General features: G+C 42.8%; 1 protein-coding gene across 4 annotated transcripts in view; it reads left to right on the plus strand.

The window, feature by feature from the left end:
* The first annotated feature begins 10350 nt into the window (after positions 1 to 10350).
* Positions 10351 to 18099, plus strand: part of BAZ1A (bromodomain adjacent to zinc finger domain 1A) — a 65346-nt gene continuing 57597 nt past the window's right edge. Inside the window, exons 1-2 of one of the 4 annotated variants that reach the window (XM_033062720.2) lie at positions 10351 to 10583; positions 11852 to 12001. In XM_033062720.2, coding sequence (XP_032918611.1) covers positions 11889 to 12001 — 113 coding nt within the window. In that variant the 5' untranslated portion in view covers positions 10351 to 10583; positions 11852 to 11888. Of the gene's footprint in view, positions 10584 to 10915; positions 11169 to 11361; positions 11439 to 11851; positions 12002 to 18099 lie in introns of those variants that run through there. The other 3 variants (XM_033062722.1, XM_033062719.2, XM_033062721.1) reach the window with 3 other exon arrangements.

An 18099-nucleotide genomic window follows, 5' to 3' on the forward strand; every position in this document is an offset into this window, starting at 1 on the left:
ACACTGTTCAGGCTGCTTACTGTATTGGCAACCCAACAGGTTTAGTTTGAGGGTGTGAAGTCCTCTTTTTCTCATAACTGGCATCACCTATCTCTTAGATGCACATTGAGTGTTCCTCCCACTAAACATCTGATTGTCATAAAAGGAAAAATAACATTTTCTTCCTGGCATAAGATGTTATTATTAGAAAGTTTGAATTAATATGGCTATCAGGAGAGTAATAGGACAGTATGAACTCTAGCCCTTCATTTCAAGTCTTTTTAAATAAACAGATGGTAAGACATTTCTTCTCAAACCCTTGGTTCTCAGGTCCATTCAGTGCCCCAAATGACTCTTTCTCTCTTTTCTTTCTTCTTCTTTCTCACACAGTGTAATACCCAGTCAGCCCCAGGATTTGTTGCTAGTTATAAAAGGGCAAAGGTTTTACATGACTCTAGGCAACAAGAACATAAAACCAAAATTTCCATCCCCTTGCTCTTAGGCAACTGCTAGACAGAGGGTTGGAGATTTTTTTCTATTTTGTTTCAGGGCTGGTGGGTTTTTTTGCTCCTAGAGGCAGTGTCTTTGCTCTCAATTCATTCGCATCAGCCTGGGAAAATCACATGTACTGCCTGGACTACTTCTGGCTCAGGCCTTCAGCAATGCTTCAATCCTTTGCTTTGGAGAGCTGCTACCTCCATAAGGTAACCACTGTACAAAGACACATAGCTCAGAGCAGACTCCAGTTAGCCTGAAAGAAAGGAGTAGGGCAGACAGAGGTATAAATCAAATAGATGAGTATCAACAGGTACAACTTTTTGATGTTAATTATTAACGGTTTCCAACATTGTAACATGTTGACTCCTTTTTATTACTCCACAAATTGTCATTACTTCCTCATCAGACAGAAACTTGAGAGAATTCTAAAATGATACAATGATACCTTGGATGATTCACCAAAGACCAAGGAAAAGCAAACATGCCCAAACCGTATTAGCTGACATTAAATAGTTTCTCAATGCTTATTCTATCCTATCTCCAGAGGAAGAATAAAAAGAAAAAAAAAAAAAAAAAAAAAAAAAAAAAAAAAAAAAAAAAAAACCCAAACAAACAAACAAAAAAAACCCACAAAAAGCCAAAAACAAAACCAAAAAACCAACAAACCCAAAAAAACCAACCAAAAAACACCAAAGGAGGTTATGACAAACATTTTGCAAATATTTTGTTTAATTATCTTGGAGTTTGTTTTGTTGTTTAAAGAATTAATCAGCTGTTCCTAGCCCAGGGGGAGCATTCTGGAGGCAGAGATGCACTGCAGAGCAGGTCCACGCTTCCCATGCCTTTTGTTCCTTTGTCTGTGTTCTGGGAGTCAGTTCAGAAGTAGGGAAGTGTACACTGTCTCAGCAGACCTATGCCTGGCAGAGCTGTTTCTGGAGAAGTGAAAATACTTATGGCTGGGGCAGTTAAGCTGGCTCTAGACCTGTTTTGAACTATTGGAGTAGTGCCAAGGACCTGGCTCAACTGATAGATTTTGTTTTCAAGTTGCATAAGCGCAAGTAACCTGCAAGACTTGATTATTTTTTTTTTTTTTGTACAGTGGTGAAGTTCAGACAGGATTATTTAAATAGCAACAACAATGGAACTCATATAAGCACCTCTTATTTTACCTTAATCACCTTCCTGGGTGCTGCATCCTTGCTTGTTGGCCTTTGGGTTCTGATCTTACAGCTGCTCCAGTGTTTTGACATATTGAGCAACACTGAATCTTTCAAGATTTTCTGCCCATATTCCTTGAAAAATTGCAGATCTTACTCATCTATATTATTTTTATTAGGAAAAATGATCAGTTTTCATAATGAACACAAGGGTAATTTTCATAAGATTGAACTTACATGGGAAACATTCCATCCTTCTGAATACTTCTTTCATCTTAGTGTGGACTCTTCATTCAATTTCTTTAGAATGTCAAACAAACTAACAAACTTTTGCCCTTGCAGACATTTTTGCAAAGGCTTTAGAATATACTCATCTAGCGGAAAATAATTATCTCTTGAAATACATGGATACTGATTGTCAAAGGAATTAATATATTATACTTAAGTGTAAAGTAAACAGTGCGTAAGTCAGCTGACAGAGATAGATTTTTATCTTTATTACTACTGCAGGAGGGAAGCATACTAGGACACATATTTCAGATACTCCAAGGCAAATCTCCCCTTGGTGGGACAAGCATATACTTACACCAACCACCTGATACAGAATTAAGCAAGTTCCTACACAAGTAAAATCCAGACAAAAGGAAAAACTAGTCTATACACAAAGTTTTCACTGGCTCATCTAGACCCCTTTTTACTCCTACTTAACTAAACACCTTTAAAACTCTGTGTTAATGTGCTAATGTAGTGTTTACACCTTGTTTCTCAATGTGTCCACCTGACAGTTCACAGCACAGCCACTAAACTGATGCCAAAATAACTCTTGTTAAACTAGTTCATGGTCTGGTCTGCATGCAAAGCTCATGATACATCTGAGAGTAGGATTTAGGAGTAGAATGTGTTAAAAAAAAAATCAGGAAAGTTCTGTTCTGCATTCCCTAACACTGTGAAACCATAACAATTTACAGGAGCTTTTATCTTTCCCTAAATCCTTATGAATTGATAGTTCACAAAATAAAGAGAGAGAAGGGACAGACTTAATTTTAGAACAAAGGATGGTCACATGCACAGGGTCTATACACCACTGAAATATGAATCACTAGTAGATTCATTCTGGTTTAACTGAAGAAACAAAGTCCAAATTATTCCCAGGAGCATTTTGTTGTTTGACCCCCACTGGAACTGATTACATTTTATGACTCTCAGCAGAAGGACCTCTTAATTTCCGTGAGGTTTTATATATACCACGCACTGATGCTAGCACTGGACGTGATCCGGCTGGTGCAGGAGGAGCAGCACATCTTACAGTGCTGGAGCCAGTGCTGTTTCCTATACTGTTGGCTAAAGGGGTGGCCAAATCCAGCGCCCATAACCCACAGGCTTCAAAGCTTTTCCCTGGCTTGGAGCCGAGAGACACTTCCTACCCAATTTTGGCAAAGGTGGGGAGGGCTGTGGGCCTGGCTGGAGCAGGTGGTGTCCTGCTCCATGGTGTGCTGGTGGTGCACGACTGCAGCACACCGTGCAGCAGCCCAACACCACCCGTTTGGGTGGGTGTGTGGAGGAGCCAAGGTGATGGACTGCCCTTGGCAGCCACAGCATTCAGCTACCTGCTCAGGCAGCAGGCCTGGGCAATGGCTGCTGCCCGCCCCTGCACTCCCCTGCAAGCCGCTGTCCCTGCTCCTTGGCCTGCTCTGGTTAAGCTTTAACTCCTCCTCATCCAGAGTGGGAGGACGCTCCACCTGCAATGAGGCCAACCCTAACGGGCAGCTGTGAGAGTCTTCCCCTGAATGGCTGCCATGGCCCACCACAGCCTCCCCATGGATGTTACGGCCCACTAGAGAGCCCTGTCACCAAACTGCTCATGGTTTAGGCACTAAATGTGTAGTTCCCTAAAGTGTTTTTCTTCCAGATCCTACTGTTAGTGCCAAAATCCATCCAAATCCCACTGAGAGCCAGCCTGCAAAGTGGTGCCCACCGGGGTGGCAACGTCAGCGTAACAGAAACAAATTAATGGTAGTGAATAAAACTCCTCAGGCAGCATTTCCTCGTTCATACAGTCAGGCTGAGCTTTGCCAGATGAAGAGCACTGCTTCTATTTGGTTCTGCAAAGCTGTTTGGAAAGTCACCACTTTATGCAACCAGGTTTTACATGAACATAAAGAAGAATCCATATGTGTTGGATGGGCTATGCTCATGGGGTGTTGTGGAACTCACTGAGAATCCCACCATCGGCACAGACTTGAGCTGTGTTTCCTGGCATACCTTTCCCTTTCCTCCTCCTGAGTTTTTGACAAACTGTCGTCCTGCCAAGGAGATTCTTTTAGATGGTGTGAAAGAATTATTACTGGGGGTGGGTGGGGGGGGAGGAAGTGTTTTATTTCAACTTGTGTCAGCTGCTAAACATTTTTATCCAAGCATGTGCGCATGCAATATGCACAAGTATTAGATAATGCTGAGGTTGTAACTCCTTTTGCTGCTAAACTCTCAGTTGCACAACAGGCAAGAAATGGAGAATTGAGGTCATGCATATTCCTTGCACAGTTAAAAACCTATCCGTGAAGCAGGAAATTCTCTCACTGAATTTCACTTTTGTCACAGAGGCACAACACATCCACTCACAAACATTAGAAAATAAAAATCAAGGCAATTCAGGGCAGTAATGGGAAGGCAAGGGCATTTTCAAACTTGATCTGACCTTTTAAACCTTTCTTCTTGCTACTGACTTCAGTGGGGCTACTTACCAGGATCAGGTGTAAAAGAAACACCTTACACATTTTCTCCTCTTTCTCATTATCAGCTGCATTTATTTCACTGTACCTCAAATAAGTCAGTGGTACAGAGTGTAACTGAAAGCTGTTTTTAAGGAGGTGTCTTATTCATTGCATCCAATAATGACGAGGCAGAGCTGTAAATGCTTTCTTTTTGCACTAAAGGAAGCTTCCAGTTAAAAGTAGCTTTCTGATTTCTGGGGGCAACACAATGATTAGTATGCTAGATTAAGTGTTCCTGTCTCTGTAAATCTAGGTTTACATGCAATATTTTACAACATTCTGTAATTATAACAAGGATGCAAACTTTAAAAATGTATTTTAGGCTGAGATATTTATGCCAATTTAACCTTAAACATGGGTACATTTAGAGATATATAATGATACACTGAATCACTAGAAAGTGTTCCTATAGAACAATAAACTATGAGGATATAAGCATTTTTGTGACTTTTTATCTGTATCCACACTATAGTCTATAAGTTCCATGTGTGAAGGTAGTCTTACGATTTCCCTTGCCTTTGCTTTTTTGTCTAAGAACTTCTTGGATGACTGGAAATCACGACTGAAATAATTGTTGGTTCTTAATTCCTAATTTTCTGAAACTAGCAATTTCATTCTATCAATTGTGCACTAAATTGGTACTGGTAACAAAAAGGTTTACATTTTCCTCCTTGCCATGAATGCTTAGCAATTGTATGGTAACAATCCAAATAACTTTCCAGCTGTTCTAAGTCTTCCAAAGAGAGCAAGACTAAAGTACGCTCTGGATTTACCACCTTTAAAGTTTGTTCCCTTTAGTTCTGCTCTACTATGCATGCTTTATATAAAACAGACATATTTATGAGTGCCTGACTTTTTAAGAAATGTAGAAATTCTTTTAGAATCTCATTTTCCCTTGGGTGTGAGGCCCCAGCATGGGTATTGTGGACAGTGGTGTCTGCCTAAAACATGTCTGTCCCTGAATCTGGGGGAGAAGGGATAATGATCATTTGGGCTTGAGCCTGAGGAGCTCTCCTTTCAGAGAATTTCCCTGGAGAATAGCATTCCCCTAAGGACTATATTCTGTGGCTGTGATGCAGTATGTTTGACTCCCCTGCAGATGTAGGATGCAGGTTTGCAGCATCCTGTAAAAGCATGAAGTCAAAACTGAAGCTTGCTTTGTACGCAGAGCAAGCTACCAGTTTACTCCAGCCCTCATCCACCTTGGCTGAAGTAGTCTGAGAATGAGCAGGAGCATCGTGGTGGGGCTGTTCCACCTGTACACTCCATGACTCACCCATGTGTTGTCAAGTGGGGAGACATCCAGAGTCTTTATCAGCCAGCCACTCTCTTCTTCCAATTCTGCTCTTATCTGGGATCTACCATCAGAAGAGTGCCTGGATAGTTAACCTCTTTGCCTTAGCTTTTAAGGTCTTCTGTTAGAGATAAGTAGCAGGACAGAAGAACATAATGTGGAGGCCAAAGTAGTCTCATATTAAAGGGATAAGTCAGAATGCCGGTCACAACTGTGAGTCATCACATTTGGCAAATGAATGACTCAAAGAAAATCCAGCATGGTCTGTATTTGATTGAGCAGATGTATATGCTTCAGATTGACTCATCACTGTAAACTCTGACTAAATAACCCAGATCAGCTACTAGGCCAACTTCTCTTCATGTGCTCCTCAACAGAAATTGCACTGCATGGGATCATTTCAAAGGGCAAGCAGGTATGTCTAATCTCAGTATTAATGACAAAAACCCCACAAAAACTGAAAACAAAAAAACAAAGTTGGGACTATATAGTCATATAACAAACTCATAAAGCAACATATTTGAAATTATTTGTTCTAGTCATTGACTACACAGAGAGGTGTTAAATGTAAGCAATTCAAATAAGATGAATGCAAACTTAGTAAATGGTAGGTTAGTATTACACAGTCTGAGAGTTTCCAGTCTTAAATTTGACTGTACAAAGGATATCTTAAGGATACATATCCAGGTTTCAAGCAGGCTGATGCAAGATATATAAGTCTATTGTAAAATGCCATACATTGCTCCGGCAGTGATAATGTGCATATGCAGAAAAAATTAGCAAATCTGCCCATCATTCATTCATTCAAAATCCTTAATCAGCCATCATTAATTCTAAATAGTATTTGGCAATAGAAATTCAGCATATTTTAGTGTAAGAAAATTACAGTAGTGTCAATACTGTGTATCCTGTGCACTACAACTGTAAGAGAGAAAATGCAGTAGCAATCCTCTGAAAGTTAAAGCTGGTTTCAGGGACACTATTAGGAAATGAACAGTGGTTTCACAACAGCATTTTATCATTTTGTAACCAGGTTAGAGGCCAATCATACATGGTCATTGCTGTAAAGTAGATAAGGTCAGAGTTCCTCCCCACTAGTATAAAGTTATCAGCTTAAATACCTTTAATAGTATTTCCTGAGAGAGGAAAAAGTCGGATATGATTAAAGGAATGTATCTCTTCATTTTTAGAGTTGCACATACACTAAACATGCGATATCCGTTAAAAGCAGTGAGAACCATATGTCTAAACCCTATTAAACTGTGAAAAAAAAATTAAGAACGTGGAATGCCTTTCCACATAATGAATCCAATGACATAAGAAACATCCCAGTGCTCCCTGAGGGCTTTGTTGAGTGGATGGGCTCTGCTGTACTGGGTGTTCTTTAAGCTCAAAGAGCCAAAGCAGACTCTGGCCATGACTTACTGCCCTTTGTGATAGCAACAGACCCAACAATTATGCCTACACAACTGTGGAATGCCTCTCTTAAGGATATTAAGAAACTATCAAAACTTGTGACCACACCAAAAATTCATTGTCTACAGGGATTGATTCTTTACCTTTTTTGTGACTCGTGAAAGCAACAAAGTAATGAATGCATCTAGCAGCTGCAGAATAAGGAACCTCCTGTTCTTGCGATTGCAGAACTACTTTAAAAGCATGTTGAAATATAACTGCACCAGAGTGAAAGAAAGATTAAATGTGTTGTGAAAAATCATGTGTACTTCTTCTGTGGTTTCTTTTTTTGACTGAAGAATGTTATTTATAAGTGAGTATGTTATTAAACACTGAACATAGTGCTTTACAGCCAGTAAAAGACAATAGACCAAATGTTGCTGTTACCCACAGCTGGAGTGGATTGATAAAACTAGCACATTGTCTTTGCTCACACAGTTTAAAGTCTAAATAAAGATACATGATCAAAAGAGTGAATTGACTTAGCAAGGTGACAGAGAAAGGGCAAAAGGTGAAAAAAGCTGTATCAGTAAGTTATAAAATGCTTAACTGGATAAATATTTTGCTGGGCGCCCTAAGCTTTAAAAAAGTGATGTATGGTTAATGTTCACATTACAGAAAGTAAGGATTTGCAAAACAGCATTTGGAATGGAGAGGGATGGCACTAGTCCCCCAAAATCTACTCAGTGCATTAAAATGAGTCAATGCTTGCATATATGTTATACTTCTTCCATTACACATGATCCAGTAAACTGGGAGAAAGGTAGGCATCATTGGTATCATGTCATTTGACAGAACAACTCATTAGCAATCTATCATTTACACATTTACACATTTATCTTTTTGACCATATGTTTTTTACAAAAATTAGAGTTGAGAACTTAGCATACCATTCAAAGTCCAAGGATGTCCTTTATGAAGAAATCCAATTGTCTTTTTCTCTAACTTCAGCAAAACCTTGAGAGAACAAAGTGGCAACTTTGGGGAAAAATAAAAAGAACAAAAAAAAAGCAAGACAGCTAGTGGCTAAACACACTGCAGAAAATTCTCTCCCAGTTGCATGATAATATAGGTAAAACTGAGCAAAAATTCTCCTTTTGCAGTGTTCCAAGTATATGATTTGGACAAATATTAGTTATTCCAACATAAATTTAAGTGTGATTTTAAAAGTGACAATCCTTTAGTAAAATATCATATGTGTTCTACTTTTTCCAGAATAACAACGGCCATATATGGAATTATTTTGTACTGGACATAGTTGAATAAAAATTTTGGAGCATTTTTGTGTAAAGCAGTTCTTGGTAGTTTAAAGAGGGGAAGGAATAGGATATGGAAATGAATCTGTAATACTGGAAGGATCCAGTAAAAAGAAATACAAAATTTTCAGAATGTGGGGAGCTTTGAAGGAGCAGCTGGGCAGGGGTGGGGGAGGCTGCCCCAAGCCTAGGTTGACTCTATCCCTAGGAAATCGTTCTGCCCTTGTAAAGCATAGAGACCAAGTGTTTTATAAGATTATATGTTCCAAATACAACTATTTTTAAAGTTCTGTGAATGAGAACTTCAATCTCCCTGACTAGGGAACTGTGTTTAATATATCTGTTAGTATATGTCATCTTCTAAAAAGAAAGCAGCTTCATTTTTGCTGTTTTGTGGTAAAATCCACATCAACAACCCCACTGAATGTTACCCATCGTCCTGTTCCTGCATCTTGAATTAAAACTACTTTCAGTAATTTGTAAAAAAGTCCCAAATTATTGTAAAGATTAAACATAGTGTTAAACTAAAAGAAATATTTCTGTGGAAGAAAAGTAAGCTTTTTTTGATGTTTCAGAATTATTTTATGTTGATTTCTCAATGCCCACTTAGTAAACATTTAGCTGGCATCATAAAAACTTGTTCTAGGTCCAACTGATCTTATTGGAAGAAAAACCAGAGCCTGGATTTGTAGATTTTAAAGAACAAAGGTGAAATCTAAATGAACTGCTCCTCTCTGTCCTAAGAACGTGAAAACAGTGCAACCCTATTACTCAGTGAGGATCTGTTCACTGGAAAATCACTGAGGGAATAATGAGGGGGGAAGAACACGAGGAGGAGGAAAAGGTGAGAAGAAAAGAGAAAGGGGACAAGAGAGAGCAAAGAGGAAAAGGGAATTTGCTTTTGATGTCACAGTTCTATCAGCTCATGCATTTTTCATGGATACCAACTAGTGCTAAAATAATGCTGTGCTGACAATACAAGCATGAAAAAAAAAGCAGACAGGTTCCCAAGCATCATGATACTGGTTTAAAAATAAGATTTACAAAAATTTGAATCTCAAATTCTAATTCGCAAGCCTTTTGGGGCTGCATATTCCAGCATTTCTCTCAAACTTGAGACTTAGGAACGTAATTATTTTTAAGGTGATCTGAGGTTCCAGTTTAATTGCATCTGCTGAAGAGCTTAAAACAAAGCTAAGTGTTGCAAAATTGCTGCAACCCTAAGAGCTGGCAACACTAAATGTCATAAGCATGGTGTACTATACAGTTTTGAGGCAAAGTGGACTATAAATGACCAGATGTTAGATACAAGTGCATTAATTACAGTAGCATTTGTGCCCTTTGCTAGAAAGAAATTTAAAACTGAAAGGGAAGCCAGCTGGTAAATGAAAATAAACTGGTAGGACTCAGGAGTTAACCTGGTTTGCAGTTCAAGTTTTGTAAACTTGATTTGAGAAAGTGAACATTAACATTTCTCAGTGCTTTAAATTAAAACCTGATCTTTTAAAAATAATTAGTTAATTGTATGTACACATTCTGTAGGTTTTGGTCACACATGCTACAGCAGTAGCAGAAGAAAGCAGACCATGCACGGGTGCAGGAAACAGCACGGGACCTTTATTTGCAGGAACGGCATTTTCAGTTGTTGAATTTTTCAGTTTCAGCCTTCAGGTATTAATCACCTCAATAGTTCTAAGGACTTTCTACAGTTATTCTGTAGATTTTTTATATAAACACTGCACTTAGTTGTCATGAATTATAATAGATGTGGACTTTCTGTGGTTTTTGTCTTTCAACCTGGCTAGGACTCTTTGGAACACAATTAATTTAATACTCCAGTTTTAATTACCAATGACACTGTAAATGCATTAGTGTTTGGGAAAAAAAAAGTGGTGAAAAATGAATACACTAATGAAACCATTTAATGACATATTTGGTGAACTGGAAGGAGAAGCAATGTAAGGGGGCCCACGTACAACCCTCATGCTCATCTTAATTATATACAATCGCACTTTCTGCAAAATAAACCCGTACGCCCCCGCACGCGCCGATAGCACTATAGCTCGGGGGCTGTAACTGAGAGAGCAACGTGCCCGGCCCTGCACTGTCAAACGCCAAGACCCGCTGGGATCAGCCCGCAGGAGACGCGCCGAGGGCCCTGCTCGCAGGGCAGGTACGAAGGGCAGAGAGGGGTAGCTCCGGGGCCGAGCGGCGGGTCCCGGCGGGGCCGGCGGGCTCACAGCTGCTCGGCAGCCCCTGGGCACCGGCTGCTGAGGCCGCTGGCGGAGGCGCGGGCGGGCAGCACCACACGCAGCAGCTCGGCCGCCCCGCCGAGCCGTGACCGCCGTGCCAGGGTCGCCGTGCCAATGCCGCCCGCAGCCTGCCCGGCCCGGCTGCAGCGCCGCGCGGAGAGCCGCCTTTCCCCCACGGGCAGCCGGGCTGGGCCCACCCCCCGCACCGGAGGTCTCCGGCTGATAATTCAAAAATGGAGGATGCGCCCTCTCAGCCATTAATTAATAATGTAGCTCGCTGTCTTCCTGTGTGACACACGCTGGAAGGCACCGAGCGGCCAATAAAGATGTAGGGGAGAGCAGGGGAAGGCTCCTCCCCGCAGCTCTTCCTGATTGAGGGCTTGAAGAAGTAGATCAAAAACTTCCCAGGAGCCGGCGGGGGGGGGCTGAGGAAAGGGAAGAAACGCGGCTCGGGGGACCGCGCTCCGCACCGACCGAGCAGCGAGCGCAGCTTGCGGCCGCACCAGGTGGGCAGGAGGGGAGGGAGCCCCGCAGCCCCCGCTGGACAGGCCGGAGGCCGGGCTGACCCCGCGTCGCGGCCGCGCTGTCCCGCGGCGGCGGAGCCCGGCAGCCGCTGGGCCGGGGCGAGGCGCGGGGCGGGAAGGGCAAGCACCCCAGTTAGGCAGCCACCCGGCAGGAAGGGAAGGAGGGAGATAAGTGGTCGGCGCTGCCCCTCCTGGGTGTTTGCTTTGCGGAGAGGAGGAGGAAGAGGAGGCGGAGGCGGCGGGGGAGTGGAAGTTGGTGTCCGGCCCGGCGTGTGTGGGTCAGAGGCGGGGGAAAGGGGGTGACCCGAAGGCAGGGGCGCCGCCGGAGACAAAGCGCGGCCGGGGTATCCCCGAGCCGAGCACGTTGCGCGGCTGGCGCGGGGGTTGCCGCCTCCGCCCGCCGCTCGGCGTCATGGCCCCATTGTGAGGCGGGCGGAGGCGGAGGAAGGTGCCGCCGTTGGTCCGCGCGCAGTCCCAGGCAGGCAACGGCGTGTCGGGCACACAAAAGGCTCCGCCGAGCTGCCGCCGCCGCTCCTGCTCGCTCCTAGTCCGTCTCCCCCGGGAGGAGGGATACGCCGGGCCCGCTCCCTCCTCCCCGGGCTAGTGGGCGCCGCTACCTCGCTTAATTCCTCCGTGTTTTTTATTTCCCCCCCTACCCCCTGAAGCTGATCCCGGGGCAGGAAGAGAGCCGGGAGCGGGGCGATGCCGCTGCTGCACCGAAAGCCCTTCGTGAGGGTGAAGCCCCCCGCCGACCTCCGGCCGGACGAGCGTGTTTTCTACTGCAGGGTCACTAACGAGATCTTCAGGAACTACGAGTAAGGAACAGCCCCGTGTCGGTGTCCGCGTCCTTATGTCCGTCCTGCACTCCCCCGCCAACCCCCCCGCGCTCCGGCGGCGGCCGGCAGGGAGCGGCTAGAGCCCCCAACGACTCTGACACCTGGGCGGGCAGGGAGGGAGGAAAGGGGATTCCCCGGATCGCTGCGGGGAGCCGTGCCGGGGGGTGTGAGGGGGGGACCGCGGCTTGCGCCGAGCCTGTGCCCTCGCGAGGGGGATGGGGGAAGAGAGGGCGGATCTCTCGCCTGGGGCAGGGGGAATCCCTGCCCCTCCTCGGCGGGGGTACCCCGCAGCCCCCTTCACCCGCGGGGAAGGAAGACAGCGCGCTCCTTCCCCGCTCCTTCTCTCGCTCCTTCTGCGGTGTCGCCCCTGCCCCCGCCGGGGAAGTGAAAGTTGCGCGTATGGAGGCGGCGGGCGGCAACGAGCGTCTGCCGGGCTCGGGCTCTCCCTCCCGTCCGCCCCCGCCGGCAGCCGCGTGTCGGTGGCGCACGGCGCTAGGCCGCCCCGCCGAAGGGGCCGCGCCGGGCCCGCGTTCAGCCAGCGCAGCGGGGCCGCCCGCCCGGCATGTGCCGGTCACCCCATTGTTGTGGTGACGGCCGGACGGCGGGCACCGGCTGCCGGGCCGGCTGGGCTCCGCCGGGCTGGGCTCCCCGGCCGCGGTTAACCCCTTGCTGCCGGCCCTCGCCGCGCCGCCCAGGGCCGCGCTCGCCCCGCCTCCGCGGGGAGCCGCCGGCTGATCCGGTTGGAAATGGCCGGCCGGGGAGCGCGGCGCGGGCGCGGGGTCGCTGCACCTGTCCGGCGGGGCAGGGGTCCTGCCGCCGGAGCCCGTCCGGGCGGCACAGCCGGGGGTTAAACCCCGCCTGAAGCCCAGCGAGCGCACCTGTCCCCTTAGGAGCTTTTCTTCTAGTGAGGCTTTTATCGCTCTTCCCATCCCTTTCTTCTTTTTTATGCGTGTACGAAGCTGAACAGGATTGATGAAATTCCACTTAACGGGTGAAGGCGGATGGCACGGGTAGCCCCGAATTTGTAGCCACTCACTTCACTGCTTGTAAGAACAATGGACAAAGTATTTAGCAAGGCGTTTTTCAAAAGCCGAAAAATTACGGGTTTTCACCACAGGTCTGATCCAGCATTATCCCCACCTACAAAAGGCCCCCGCATCCAAACTATAATTTTTAAAGATGTGCAGACTAACGAGGTTAAATCTAAAATGCTTTTCATTTGTAGCATACGAAATAAAAGCACACGTAAATCTTTTTCATGTTTAGACTTGTTTTTGTTGCTCAAATATACTTAATAAAATTTTAAAGAAGCTGGATTAGGTAACTTTGAAGGGTAATGCCTTACTGTTCCCTGAAGTATACTCTAGGGGTGCCGAATATGTTGTCGGGAGCTCTGTAAAGAGCGTTTTCCTTACAGGGCATGTGAGAACCTAACAAGGGAGAGGTGACAGTTTCTGTAGGAATTAAGCCCCCTCCCCCAGCTTCTGATATTTTGAAGCTGTTTTCTGGTTACAATTATTATCGAATCATTAGATGACTCTAATGTATTTGCTGACACTGTAGGGACATGGTTCAGTTTTACTAAAATTTCAGTATGAAAAGTATCCTCTTAAAATATCTGTTCTTAAAATGTTTGATGACTATTTCAAGTATTCTGACAGGCTTATTTATACTGCAGAGGTGTTGTGATTAAGAAGTATGAAAGACCAAATTCCTTACTTAACCAAAGTTCATGAATTAAGGGGTAAATTTAGATGTGTTCACACAGGCGATCCCTAGAAATGTCAGTAGGTGGTTAGCTGAGAGGTCAGGCTTTAGAATGTGGTATTTGGGTAGACTGCAGAAAACTCTGCTATGCTTGTTTTTTTGTGTATGGGTGTGTATGTGTTTTTTGGTTATGTGTTTGCTTTTGTTGTTTTTGTGTTCTGTCTCTTTCTGTTATGTTGGGCAAAATTGGTGCATTGGATTAGAAAATGTAGTACTTTCTTCACCTAGCAAAGTATTCTGGCAGATGGGTGGTAAGTTTAGGTTACTGATAGTTGTGGCATAATCTGCTGGAGAACATAAGGCTGGTCATCTTTTAGACAGTTTTAAAGATGCTGATCCTTGTCTGTGCTGGCTGCTGATTGATAAAGTCTCCTGAAAAAAGCATTACCTATTTCTTTGCCCAAGCAAGGGCAATTAGATTAATGGGGATAGTGAGGGCCCACTTCTTAAAAACTGTATTAGTTGTTTCATGAAAGAAAGCTATTGTCTAAATCAGGCTTCTCTGAATCTATTTTCTGAGGGGGGAATTTAAAAATTACAGAGTCCAACTAGATCAAGAGGGCTGTACAGATATATATGATAATCTGAATTCACCCCCTATATCAACTGTATGAATGCTTTTAACTAGTACAAACAGTTAAGACTCGGGTTGTTTTTGTGTTTGTTTTTTGTTGGGTTGTTTGGTGGGTTTTTTGGCAGAGCACAAACGTAGTGTTGAAAAGCTGCTTTTAAGCTAGTGTCAGCTTCAGCTTTAGTCGAGTTGATTAGAAATCATCCATTAGTATTACTCTTTTCTATATAAGAAATGGGTATAGTAATGGGAGAAGAATTTGGCAAGACTACTATTTGTAAAGTGACTTTCCTGTTAAGAATGTATTTCCTCTTTAATCCGAAATACAATCACATAATTTTGTAACCCTTTCAAAAGGCGGAGGGGGGCATGTCCAGTTATGTTTTTTCTTAGTGACAGAAACTGGTAGAACAGATGTTCTTCATGCTTGGTTATATTCCTGGTTAGAGGGACAGACCAGCAAGGAGAATCTGGGGGTCACAGTAGGAAAATCAAGTACAAATGTGCCTGAGATACATGGAATGCATGAAAAACATTGAACCAGTGGGGTGTTACCACCTGTCTTTAACTTTCATAGACAAGGTGTCAATAGGTGATGTAGATGTGCAAAGAAAGGTACTGTTAAAGTGTGGGAAGTCTGGTATATGAAGACAGTTTGAAAAAGACAATGATGAGTAGTATAGACACACTGGTAGGACTGTTTCTCATTCTAGAACATGAGGGGGGAGGAAGAGCAGTTTCTCTTCATCTTCAAAACTTAGTGAAACTTCTTTATAGGATGGCTTGTAGAGTTCTTAGTTACAGTCAAATAGAAATCTTTCAAAAGGCTAAAGTGTCCTTAGTTAAATTAGGTGAATTTTCCTGTTTTCTTGGAGAGGAACTCATCACTTTAAATGTATTCCTTAATGCATAATTAACCTACAAATATTAAGGAATAAATTTATTTACCATGGATTTTTTTGTTTTTTGTGTGTTTTATTTGTAATGCATATTCTTGACTACTTCTGGAGACCAAGAGTATAAGAAGAAAACTCTGATCCAGAATGGCAGAGTTGGTCTTCTCTTGTTACCCTCCTGTAGTACACTAAATTATGTGTTTTTAAACCTATGCTATGAAAATGAATGGAAGTAAATATTTGCAATAAAATGCCCTTGAAGGCACACTAAAAATTTAGTAGATCTTAAAATCAAGAGGGATATTTGGTTAGTTCAAGCAAAAGACAGGTGTAATTTCTAAGCTGAATTTTATATCCATTGCAAATGCAGTCAGCACAGAGATTGCAAGTAATTTATTTCTGTTAATGAACTGCCTCCTATCAAATACCTACTGAGCAGTGGCATTAAACTACTACTCAATGATTTGCTGATAATTTTACAGTTAGCCTTACCTTGCATAGAAAACTCACTAATTAAATGAAATGAGCCATCCAGCTGAGAAGTTGGTGTTAATTGCAGCTACAAAGACAAATTCGTTTTTAGTCCATGCTCCTCCAGTAGTTGAGCTGATGTGGACATCACCAGGGTACTGCAGTCGCATTTGGCTTTTCGAATGCAGATGTGACCATGCAAGTGAACTTTGTGGATGTGTTTTGTGTGAACTTCTTCCTCCATGTTGTCAAGAGTCACAGAGATCCTGAACCAGCAAGGAAGCTCGAGAAACCTTAATAGTCTAGATAAAGACATTGGTAACTCTTCAGATGTGATGTAGCAGCAGATGCTCCTGCTGTTGTGAAACAGAATGTAGAATGTAGTTGACTGTAGAGTATGATCAAGGGCATTACTATCCTTCAAGTAAAGGGATGGGGTATTGCTGCTGCCATTCCCCTTGGTTCGGTAGCTGTTGTGTCTGCTCTTTGACAAGCGTTTTGTGATAACTGATGTGCACTGGAGAGAGACAGGGACAGAAAGAGTACATTTAGAGGTATACTGTGGGATTTTGTTTTCTCTCAAACCAAGTTAAAGTGAAATCCTTAAGCATTGCAATGAAACTTGGTTAACGGACTAAGCCACAGATGGTTTTGATGCATTATAGGTAAAGATAGCTAAATAATGCTTTCAAAATGGAATGTAGGGTTTTTTCACGCTGTTTTTTTTTTCCCTGTAAATTCACAGGGGAAAAATCCACACAAAACAAAAGAGGAAATGAGGGAGAATGAAACTAGATACACAAAATATACTCGTATGCAAATGGAGCATGTTTTCTTCAAATATGTTTCAGTTAAAGTAATTTTAGCATTTTGTACATGTAATAATCATGGATTAGGAATTTTTAGAGAGAGGTTTGTTGATTGGGATTTAAAGTTTTATTTTTCGTTGTTTTTAAATTTTTTCTTCCTCCTCGTAAGTTCAACGCTGCTGCTTTAAATAGCATGTCTGTCCCCTCACAAAGAATAACAGCAGCTCTTAAAGGGGCACTGTCAGTGTGAACCTCTGTCACTCCCTAGCTCTCTGATACCTCCTTGACTTCTTTTTAGCTTTCGTAATTTAAAAAAAATTATATTCTAGTACAGTTTTTAGTTACTCTTCAGAGTGTTTTTCTGTTTCCTGGCTAAAGATAATAATCAAGAGCCTCTTACCTCTTGGTAAGCAAGACAAAAATATATGTAGAAACACATCTGAATGAAGATTTAAGTAAGTGTTACTTTATCCATTGACTATACATCCATTAAAATTACTTAGTCTAATACAGAAATATTGAAATATAGGGCAGGACAAGACCTGAAGAGATCACATTTTATCTATTCTATCACCTCACAAAAAAACCCAAACCAAACTCACGAAACAGATTTTTGTCTAACCTGTTCTTTAATATGTTTAAGTAAGTATAATACACAATAAAGATGCACAAAGAATGACTGACAGCCATCTGTTCTTCATATATTGAAGAATAATTTATCTAATTCTCCTTTGTTCTTCTTCTTTTTGCCTTTAAAGTAAACAGGCCCACATTATCCATGTACTGTCAAATATATTAACTAGATTGCATATGATACAAAAATCTGAAATTTTGCAGATATTAAATATTATTCCAATAATATATTTATCTCTTCCTCTTCTTTTCCCCTTCTTGTAGCTGATATTCTTCCTAAAGCATATCTTGCTCAGAGGAGTCTTGTGCTCATACAGAAAGGATTATCTGAGCCAAGACCCTTCATTGTCCTCAATCTGAAATTTCCATTTTCATTTACAAAATGTTATGGTTCATCTGTCCATCTGCAGTGAACACTGTCATCTGCATCAGTGTCACCGGTGAACGTTTGCCAGCTTGGGTTTGCAGGGAGACTGCAAGAAAAAACTCATTGTGAACTGTCCAATTCTCTTAACCTCATCACTAGAAATCATTTGAACAGGTCCACCCTTTTAAAAATGGGAACACTGGTTTAGTTTTGGGGGTTTTTTTAAAGGAAAGAAATGAAACTTCAGTATAGGTATCTCATGGAGTGTGCAGTTGACAAAGTACTGTGTGCTTTGAAATAGCTATGTTGGGCTGATAAAGACAAACTTTGGTTTGTCATGTGTGTTCAGTAGTTTTCAATACTGGTCCATTAATATTTGTGAAGGAAAATAAAAGCATTGTCTGAACTGGGGCATATTGAAAGATTGCTTTGCTGTCTGATCACTGATCCATAATATATGATATGTTTTAACATGGTTTTGTGAATAGATGCATCATCTACTTCATTTAGAAAATGTTCTAATAAATTGCTGTTCTTCTGATACCTGTCAAAAATGGACAGAT

The sequence above is a fragment of the Catharus ustulatus genome, chromosome 6 (assembly GCF_009819885.2).
Source record: "Catharus ustulatus isolate bCatUst1 chromosome 6, bCatUst1.pri.v2, whole genome shotgun sequence".
Taxonomy (NCBI): domain Eukaryota; kingdom Metazoa; phylum Chordata; class Aves; order Passeriformes; family Turdidae; genus Catharus; species Catharus ustulatus.